This window comes from Nicotiana sylvestris, chromosome 12, assembly GCF_000393655.2.
Source record: "Nicotiana sylvestris chromosome 12, ASM39365v2, whole genome shotgun sequence".
NCBI classification, from domain to species: Eukaryota; Viridiplantae; Streptophyta; class Magnoliopsida; order Solanales; family Solanaceae; genus Nicotiana; species Nicotiana sylvestris.
Genome location: NC_091068.1, coordinates 108,580,384 through 108,591,246, shown reverse-complemented (window position 1 = coordinate 108,591,246; position 10,863 = coordinate 108,580,384). Strand labels below are relative to the sequence as shown.

The 10,863-nt window shown below is 34.5% G+C and overlaps 1 protein-coding gene and 2 pseudogenes across 1 annotated transcript; all 3 read left to right on the top strand.

Moving 5' to 3' along the window:
- Positions 1 to 4,022: 4,022 nt before the first annotated feature.
- LOC104239083 (arginine-specific demethylase JMJ22) lies at positions 4,023 to 7,312 on the top strand. Its single transcript, XM_009793611.2, has 2 exons — positions 4,023 to 5,403; positions 6,960 to 7,312. The coding sequence occupies exons 1-2, from the start codon at positions 4,118 to 4,120 to the stop codon at positions 7,198 to 7,200; spliced, it is 1,527 nt and encodes a 508-aa protein (XP_009791913.1). The 5' UTR covers positions 4,023 to 4,117; the 3' UTR covers positions 7,201 to 7,312.
- A 1,478-nt stretch (positions 7,313 to 8,790) lies between these two features.
- Positions 8,791 to 8,897, top strand: LOC138884495 (U2 spliceosomal RNA; annotated as a pseudogene).
- Positions 8,898 to 9,404: 507 nt separating this feature from the next.
- Positions 9,405 to 9,549, top strand: LOC138884496 (U2 spliceosomal RNA; annotated as a pseudogene).
- The last annotated feature ends 1,314 nt before the right edge of the window (positions 9,550 to 10,863 follow it).

Genomic DNA, 10,863 nt, shown 5'->3' with positions numbered 1-10,863 from the left:
GCGAGAAAATGACAAAAATGCTAACTTATGTTTTGGGGTAGGTTTGAAATAATAATTCCTTAAATATACTACTAGAGGTAGCAAAATAGTTAAAAGAAAACAGTTAACCACTCATATTATTCACTAAAAAATGAGTTGGATAATAAAATTTTTAAAAACGGATTAAATATGGATAAAACCCATATTATCAATTTAAAAAATGGATAACCAATGGATAATTCATGGGTCTAACTTTTACATTTGTAAAGCCTTAAATGGGGGGTTCCTCAAGTTAGGGAGACTAAGAATTCTCCAAAAAGTGATTATATGCAAGAAATCATGGATAATAAGGTTACCCATAGTATCCACCAGTTAACTCTTTTTTATCCGTATTAAATATGGGTCGGGTCGAATAATTTACCCATTTTTCACCTGAACCATATCTGACCCGACCCGCCCGTTTGTCACTCCAATATACTACTGAGCATTTTGTGATCATTTTGGTCTCCTTTAAATATTTAAAAGCCTATGGTTGTTAAATATTATTATATACCTCTAAAACCTAAGGGTGGTCAATTGACCATTCTTGCCAGAGCGTAGCTTCGCCCCTGGTTGTTGGGTGGAACTACGATTTTTTTTAACCAAAACAAAAGTCAAGAATTTCATAAAGGCTGAATGACCTAAATGACATCTATATTTGTCCCATTTTGTCATGCCGGTCCCCAAACTTCACTTGTTTTCATCCAGACACTTGAACTTGATTAAAACTTATTATTTAAACCCCTCTGACCGTTGACCAAACACATGAGGCAAAATAATGGTTGAGCTGGACAAAGTGGGTGTAATTCACACGGATAATGAGCGTGAATATGAGCATTTTGAACCAGAAATAATTAAAATAAGAAGAAAAAATCGTTAAAATAAGAATGAAAAATAAAATAAGTAAAAAACAAAAAAACAAACGGGTAGATCCAAATAACCGAAGAAAACGGGTAGATCGAAATGAGTAATCCGTTCTTTCCCATACCCACCTTTCTCTTTATCCTTATTACTCATATCATTCAAGAATTTGTACCAGAAAGACCTCTGAAAGCTCAAGACTTCCAAACTTCCGTCATATGTTACTAAAATCTAGCCAGATCTAGATCTACAAAATAACAGTACTAACAATAGGGAAATTAAAAGGAAAAGAAATAATTCATATCCCCTTCAGGGACCAAACCACCATTAAGCGGGTAATTCCATGTGTCACGACCAATTTTCTGAACAAGCCGGGACCGGTACTAGATCACTAAATATAATCGAGCGAACCATCTCTGCTTATCAAATCTATTATAACCTCAAACTTTATATGCCACAAGGCACTACTGTAACCAAACACTTTTAAATAATTTAAATATCTAAAATAAGCCTACTTCAAAACTTTATTCGTAGTAACCAATAAAATGCTGCTAAGTTATTATCAAAAATATCTGAATCTTAACTCAACGACTATGTCTATGAAGCCTCTACTGATAAATTGACGCACTGCTCAAGACATGAGTTTTCCTGGCCAGTTCTCTAAGTAACAAAGAAATAACTAAATAAAGATGACTCTAAGGAATACTCCACGAACAAAAGCGGAGCTCACCAATAGCACTGGAAGAGAGGAAGTCCTAACTCGGAGCCTGCTCGCCTGCAAATCCGGTTCCTATGTTGTACCGCAGACCAACGTAGGTTCCTAAAAGAGAACGTCAGTGCCATCCATTGTACTCGATGGGTCTCAACAACAGGGGGCGAGACTTTAATAACATACACATTATGAGCAAAGGTTCTAAATGCATGTAAAACATAAAACTTATAAGAATAATTCTAAATACTTGCATAATAGCAGTTTATGAATATTCCAAAAGAAATTCTTTTCTTTTTCTTTCTTTAAAATAAATACTTCACTTTATAGTTTGGAGGTTCCAACTATCCTGACTTAATTCTGTCTCAGTCACCGTGTGATCGGCACAGGTTCGATCCCAACCTGATCGAATAGGCCCAATCCACGAGGTTCCACTCGCTTCATGGTTCTCAACGCTCATGTATCATACCGTAGGATGACTAAGTAATTTCTCAGCAACGAGACCCTCGGCTCGTGTGCTCCCTACTTTGGCACAAGTAGTTTCAGGAAGTCAACGCCTTGGTCAGGACCCTCAGCTTGGACGATGACCCCTTCTCAGAATAAAGGATACTCCCAAAAATCTTTTCTTTCAAAAACTTCTTCTTGTGACTTTTCAAGTCTAAATCTTTCGAACATACTTATTCTAAAATTCTTGAATGTAAGGTATGGAATAAGAATGAAATAAACATTCAAAATTATTTCTAAATATTCTTGCTTTTTCATGAATTTTCAACATGAAAATGGCATATAAGAATAACACAAAAATCTGAAAATTTATGCACATATATCAAAATAATTCATCTAACCTTAAAAAAAATAATTCTAAGCTAATAGGAACTCACTCACTTCAATTAAGCACATATTCATTTTTTAGCCAATTCATCAAACACCTTGTATGCATACTTTTGTGAGTTAAACCACTTTGGTAAAGGGTTATATCAACTCACCTCAATACTCCTTGAGCCAATACGTAGACCCCAGTCCAATTTACACCCGTCAAACAATCGATTCTACAACAACCAATGCATTTTAATCAATTTTAAAGTTTCACACCTAAACATGAAATTTACTGTTGATATTGAGGAAGAAGGGAATTAACTATTCAATTATTACCTGTTACTACTTTAGGATAATTGACAATAGGGAATTTTATATACTTGAGTTCAAGAATAAATGAGTTATAATGAACCCTAGAATTTTCCGTGCGTGAGCAATTCCTGGCTGCCTCTGTTCGTTTTCTATGCCTGGCGTGAATAAACAGAACTTTTGTTCTGTATTGCTTTAAGGCTTTAAGCTTTTGCTTTTTAAGTGACACACGTTTCTTACCCTTTCCAAGGCTTTAAGCCCTTTTATTATTATTATTTTGTCCTTTTGTTTCGTTTTGCCTTAACTAATAATTATTTATACCCACTTTTAAATATTACTAATTATTACTGATATTAAAATTATAAATATTCCCCTAATTGTATATGCAATCACTTAAGTGTGTATATATATATATATATATATATCACTATAGGCAAGATAAAAAATAATAGTAATAATAATAATTCAGTTCTATAAGTAGCGTATCTTGAAATTTTTATAAATTTGAGGAGTGTTACACCATGAGATTCTTGCGGAACTGGATCGAGAGCGGCAAGCTCGAGTAGCCGAATAGAATTCTAAATCGGCATTGCAAATTTAACAGATTGAGCGTTCTCGCTCATGAAGCAATCAAAAAACGCGATGAGCACTCGAGACAACGTAATGAAGCATTACGAGAAAAGGAAGAATTTTTTGGAACAACGAAAAAAGCGAAAGAATCAATGAGAACTGAGATGGAAACTTCTAGTTCAATGTTAGGTATCTAGCCGACCTAAGTCGTCGCCTTCATCAGAGACCAAACCACCATTAAGCGGGTAAGTGTAAAATGAGGGGAAAATTTGGGTTTAGGGGGGTTAACAATGGTATCCTTTTCTTGACGTTGCTTTTATTATAGACGGGTTGAGAGAGTGCAAGTGCTCAATTGCCAAATTATTAAAATTGGGGACCGACGTGACAAAGTGGGACAAATATAAATGTCATTTAGACTATTCCACCAAAATCGGAAGTTGCAACACAAAAAACCGCACTAAACACCAAATATTTTTTAAAAAAACTATAGCAAATAAGCTGCACGGACACCAGAAATAGATCTAAAATAGCAAAACTTGCAAAAGACTATACCTCCGATTGTAAATATTATTATTTTCAAAGTTTCGTTAAATCAAGTAACTAGAATTTATAATATATTTGATAATTAACCAAAAGTAATTATTTTCCACAATTTAAAATGCCAAAATCGTTAAGGAGTAGTATATTTTAAACATATTTTTAAACATAAGGGACAATTTAGCCTTTCTCCAGCAGAACAAAAAATGACACACTAGTGAACAGTAAACACACACCAGGCCTTGGCGGCTCAAACCACCCTTCCCAACTCCTCTTCCTCCTGCTTCAGCCGAAACAATGCTGGGTTCCAAGACTTTGATATTCAAGAAGCAAAAACGAAAGAGAAAAAATGGGAAGAGCATAAAATCAAAGAAAATTTCAGTTTCCACAAAAGAAGAAAAGGTTACCAAATCACACCAAATAACACCACAAGAAGAAGAAGATGGCGAGGGTTTCAGCTTGAAAGCATCAGCACAATCAGATTCTCATGGAGTTCAGCCACTTGGGAATCTTTATTTCAACCCATCATCTCATAATTCAAGAAATACTGGCCTAGGTAATCTCAAGACTTTAACTGATGAGCTTGTTCTTGATATTTTAGGCCTTTTAGAAGGTACCCATTTAGGTATTTTGTCAAATGTAAGCAAAGGTTTCTATATTTTTTGTAACCATGAACCCCTTTGGAGGAATCTTGTATTAGAGACTTGTAAAGGTGGGTTCTCTTTTAAGGGTTCTTGGAAGTCTACTTTTGTTAGTGCATATAAGCAGCCTTCATTTCCAGTTTTGAGTTCTGGTTTGAAAGTTAGAGACTTTTATTCTGATTACTTGTTTCAGAGTTGGTTATGTGCTAATCTTGAAATGAAACCTGAATGGCTAGAAAAGGATAATATTGTAAGGAGGAGAGGAATCTCTGTGGATGAGTTTGTTATGAATTTTGAGGAACCGAATAAGCCGGTTTTGTTAGAAGGGTGCTTGGAAAGTTGGCCTGCATTGGAGAAATGGAATAGGGATTATTTAGTTGAGGAGTGTGGAGATGTGAAATTTTCAGTTGGGCTGGTGGAAATGAAACTTGAGGACTATTTTAGCTACTCTGATCAAGCGAGGGAAGAAAGGCCATTGTATTTGTTTGATCCAAAGTTTGCGGAGAAAGTTCCTCAGTTAGGAAAGGATTATGATGCCCCTATGTACTTCAACGAGGATTTGTTTAGTGTATTGGGTAGTGAGAGGCCGGATTATAGGTGGATTATAATTGGACCTGCAGGCTCTGGCTCGTCATTCCACATTGATCCGAATTCTACCTCTGCTTGGAATGCGGTAATCAAAGGATCCAAGAAATGGGTGTTGTTTCCACCTGATGTGGTTCCACCCGGGGTTCATCCGAGCCCTGACGGCGCAGAAGTAGCAAGTCCTGTTTCGATAATAGAATGGTTCATGAACTTTTATAATGCAACCAAGAATTGGAAAAAGAGACCTATTGAGTGTGTCTGCAAGGCCGGGGAAGTAATCTTTGTACCTAATGGATGGTGGCATTTGGTCATCAATTTAGAGGATTCAATTGCCATTACCCAGAACTTTGTTAGCAGGTATGCTACTTTTGTCTCTCATATATCCGGCACTTGATATTGTTTTCATGCTTGGTGAGAAATTACCAGTACTACTTTCCATAATGGTATACAATGATTCTGTTTTATAAGGAGATGGACACCAGTGGTAAATAAATGCAAAAGTTCACAATTGATTAAATAGCTGTAACTCCATATCACATATATTCTCAGGTTAATGTTCTATGTTCTGGTTATCCACTTGAGTCATTGTTCTACATAATCTTCATGTAACTAGAACTATCATATGAGAGGAAAGGGTTTATAGTGCTTTTATATCGTGCAGGGAGGGTGTTGTTGGAGATGTAACATAAAAGTCTTCTTGAGTGAACTTTACTTTGAGTAGTAATTTTTTCTTTTATGACCTCACTCTCTTGTCAAGGTTTAGGAAGTGATCAAGAAAGGCAAACCCTGATAAGATGGAATGCTGGTTATTACCATGAAACTCTGAAACACTAAATAGGGAATATATATGCCAATAGTTGGAAGCATGCAGACTAGAAAATGTCTAAAAGATTGAAAATAATTACTTGATCTGTTTGTTTGGAGTAATCTTTTAGAGCATATTTTGCTCTCTCCTACAATCATGGCTTCAAAAGATTTTATGGTGACTCTACGTGTTGATACAAATTCTTCAAGATGCAACGGAGCGTATGGTGTCTTTGCTTTACATCTAATCCTGGCATGTATATTGAGCTTTAAGATTTAGGATAAGCCACTTTTAAGCTGGATATTCTTTTAGTGATAAAAAGAATTATATCTATTAAGCTTTAAGGTGGTTTATCCTAGACAAGCAAACTTTATTGAGTTGTTAAGCTACTTTACATTTTGTGTTTTATCATGGTTTTCTGGAAGCTAATGATGACACATTTTTGTACTTAGAACTATGGGATCGAATGTTTGTTGTGGCCTTTTTTTCAACAAAAGATGTATCTTTAATGTTCTATTCTTTCTCCTTTTTTTTTTTTTTTTCTTATCCCTTTAACCATAGCCTGATTAATTCCGTTAAACCACAATAGCCTTAGTAGTTGAAGCGTTGTACTCAAACACAGATATGCATAGTCATGCGTAACTGAATTCTGCTTTGCTTCATAAGGAAAGAGTTCTGAAGTTGATGCCAATCTGAGATAGAAAGTTGTATCCTTGGTTTTGCAGCCTTGGTTGTGGGGTTTTTGTTGTGCTATGGATAAGAAGACATCTTCCCTAGATATGTCAAAGTAGTATTAGTTGAGTGCACTTAGTTCGAACATAGCATGAGAATCTTTCAGGGCAACTCTCTCCCTCCACTTGAGTGTCTGTTTAGGATCTCCACCGATATTTTCCGGACGACTCTCTTCCTCCCTTGTGCATCTGTTTAGGATTTCCCCTGAAATTTTCGGGACAACTCTCGCCCTCCCGGTGTGTCTGTTTAGGATCTCCCATGAGTTTGGAGAGGATAACTTGTTTCAAAACTCACCTGGCGAATATTAAAATTCCTTGCTCTGGCCAATATGTATTTTACTATGGATATTTACCAACTGTTATTTCTCTTCTTGCAGAAGGAATTTACTGAATGTTCTGGAATTTCTAAAAAAGCCAAATGCTTGCACTCTTGTGTCGGGAACAAGTGACAGAGTCAATTTGCACGACAAATTTAAGAATGCCATTGAAGCATATCTTCCCGGTACTATTGGTGAGTTGACTCTGAAGGACGAGGAGAAAAAAGCCCAGCAGAAGAAACCTTCCTTCTGGGAATCGGTCACTGATTCAAAAGCAGGCGCTTTCAAATTTTCTTTTTGATGAAAGGCCAGTGATGAAATCTTCACCAGTTAGTTTCCAGGCAGTAGACTTTTACTAATCTTTTGCGCCAACAAATGAAGCTGCATGATCAAACTCAGTCATTCTTTACTTGACAAGAGGGATTAGTAAGACAGTTATTGACATTTTGGCATCAGTTATTCATCATTTACTGTTGTAAGCTCTGTTCCATTTGCTGTATCAACTACATTTGCTGTCTGATTTGCAGACACAAGGAGCAAAGGAAACCAAAAAAAATCTCTTTTTTTTTTCTTCAGAATTATTTACTAATCTAACTACATCGTGTGTTGTACTAGGGGTGTTCGTCTGTCGGTATGGTATGGTATTTAGACATTTCGGTTCGGTATTTTCGGTATTCGGTTTCTTAAAATGTTATACCAATACCGTACCTAATTAAATTTGGTATGGTTCGGTTTTTCTCCTTTCGGTTTCGGTTAATTCGGTTCGGTAACTCCGGTTTGAATACTAACTAGTGCATAGAGTCATAGCCTATAATATTCTTAATTAAAGTGCTCAAAAGTACAAAACTAAAAATGTTTGTTGACAAAAGTTTTGTTCAAAACTAGCAAATATCAACCTAGAGAGAGAAAATTGTACATAAAAGAATAAATTTGATCATTAGAAATGTATTGTTACTTGCTTAGAGTTAATTGATGAACTTAGAGAATAAAGGAAAGTAAAATTTTAGATTTTTATATTTATGTTATAATTAATAATATGTGTATTGTGTAATATAATATGTATTTTGGTACGGTATCGGTATTTCATATTAAAATACGAAATACCATACCTAATACCAATATTTTTTTAAAACTTAAACCAAATACCATACCGAATACCAAATACCAAATACCAAAATTTTCGATTTCGATATGGTAATTTGGTATTTACCAAATTATGCACAGCCCTATGTTGTACCTATTCTAGAATCAAAAAGCAAAATAAAAGTATAATATCAAAATATAAAAAGTTGAAGAGTTTGTCTGTTATTGCTTTTTAGTTGGTGAATTTCTAATGTTGATAATTTAAGTAACAAATACTCCTATATTAACAGTATGTTGATTGACAATCTTCAATGTTAATGTCAAACAACATCTAATACTAAAATTTGAGACCTTTTCTTTCTTCAATTATTTCATTAATATTTGAATTGACTGATTCAAATGGCAACAGTAAAGACTGAAGCATGAATTCAGTGTCTAACACTAAGCAAAAGACGTTATTAATACTATACGACTAGCTATCTGTGTTACAAAATATTTTACTGAATTTATAGACTATCGAGAGAAATTATTACGAAGTAACAAGTACTTATAAAATTTTCTAACTTGGTTCTATAACCTCTATATTAGAAATCTTAATAGAAAAAGGTGTTAATACATTAAAATATGATATATGATAGATTATACTGTGTCTCAAGTTATATTGCCTATGCTCCTTTTGTTAGTTTTTTACACGAAGAAAACGGAGAAAATGTGGTTTGTGCGGTTCGGTAGTCCCACACCGGAAGAAGGTAAGAAGTAGACAACAGAGATGTGCTATTAAAACGAAGGCCCTTAACCTTGTTAAAGCATACCTTTCTCGGCCTTTTGGGTAAGATTAAGTGTAGTATCTAGTCTTATTAGTTTAATATCGTAAAAATAACACGGTATAGTTAGTTTTTGGATTGGTTATTTAAAAATAGTTAGTGTTTATCAAGTCAATGAAAAATAGTCATTATTTTGTTGAAATAGGAATCAGTTCAGCATAATATTATGTTGGAGTTCAGTGCATTTGCGTATGAATTATAGCATATTATGTTGGATCAGTATACTTTGCTGGCTCCAGTATATTATGCTGTACTAGTATACTTGCCAGAACTTTAGTATATTATGTTGTAGTTCTAGTGTACTTGTGCTGAAATTCTATTATATTATGCTGGAGTTCCAGCATACTTATCTTGGAACTCTGGTATAATACGCTGGAGTTCAAGTATACTTATATACTTATCTTGGAACTCTGATATAATATGCTGGAGTTCAAGTATACTTATGTTGGAGTTCCAACATAATATATTGATGTATTTTTCGGGTTTTGAACAGTATTTTTGCTCAAATTTATCTTTACATGAAAAGTGGCTAAATTTTGATTACTTTTTAAATTGAGCTATTTTTTATAAATCTGGCTATACAACTGACTATTTTTGAATTTCTCCCTAACTGATATGTGGGCCATCGACCCACACGATATTAACTTAATTTTTAAGGGGAAGACTCATTAAGGTAGCTTGCTATCTGGGTCTTCGCGTGTCGTCTTGGCGTTACACTACAGCCCAGGCCTGGCGCACCCCACCAAATCTAGTTTAACATTTTCGGGCTTTTGAGGCCCAATAGTATATAGTGAAACACTTTGTAAACATAATAAGAATTTTTTCCGAGCTCTGTGGCCCAATAAATAGTGAGCCACTTTTTTTCTTTCTTTCGTTAGTGTAAAACCATCACTTATATAATCCGGGAGTGTTTTTTCCAGGTTTTTATTGTTTTCCCTTTGCCACCAAAAAGTAGGAAGTGTGGTTTCAAATTTGCTTCTAAAATATTTAAATGAACAAATTGAACTAGTTTTATGTTGGTTAAATTAATAAGTTTGGTGCATGTAAAGGAGAGAAGTAATAAGAGGCAATACCAATTAATCCTTTCTTAGCCATATTCTTGAATTTGAAATGAGAAGAAAAATAATACTAATAAGCAAGGCCACTTAAATCAGAATAACACAAAGATGTTTGACATACAGTAGAATCGAAGTAAGTTTTTTACCTTAAATTTTGTATTCTTAGTAACTTATACGTCCAAAAATGAAGATACCCGATTTTAGTAATTAAGAAAAGGGCTATGATTCGTAAGTGAGTCGTGGGAAGGGAATACCAAGATTTTAGCTACACAATAAGTAATGTCTCCTCGCTAGTAACAGAATATACAAAGTAGATGCAAGAGCTTCTCGGAAATGATTTCTGTCGTTTTCTTTTTTCTAAGCCTTACTTTGGGCGATCTTTTTTTAGAAGTTTAAATGTTTCAATCTAATACTTTTGAGTTAAATATTATTATTCTATTGTAAGATATGACTGTATTGGTTAAAATTTGGACTAGACTTAATGACTGTAAATGGACGTGGTCGAGGATTAAGTCGACCACGGCATAATGGCAAGTTGTCGTCTCAAGAAAGATTAGTGCCGAGGTCAAGTAAATGGTGTATGAAAGTAATGGTAGGATATATTTAGAAGAGAAAGAAGGAATTCAGCTGTACTTTTTAGGGTTTATTAGGGATCCCTTATAAATAGCAAGAGATAAAGAACAAAAGGGGAATCTTTACTTTTTTGATAAGAGCACAATATAAAGGGTTGACTGCAAAGAATACACAAAAAGCTTGTCTTGTCCACTGATTACATTGTTCGATATACTCTTTTTGTTTACATGATCCAAAGATTCCTTGTCCATCTTCACTTTCTATTATTCCACATTGTTGTCAGGAAAGAGAATCATCCAAGTCATCTAACATTTGGGTGATAAGTTCCTTCTTATTACATTTATTGTCATTATTAATATTTTTTATTGCATGCTTTTATTACCATATTCATTGACAATCATTGAGCATTTGTAGTTGATATACAAC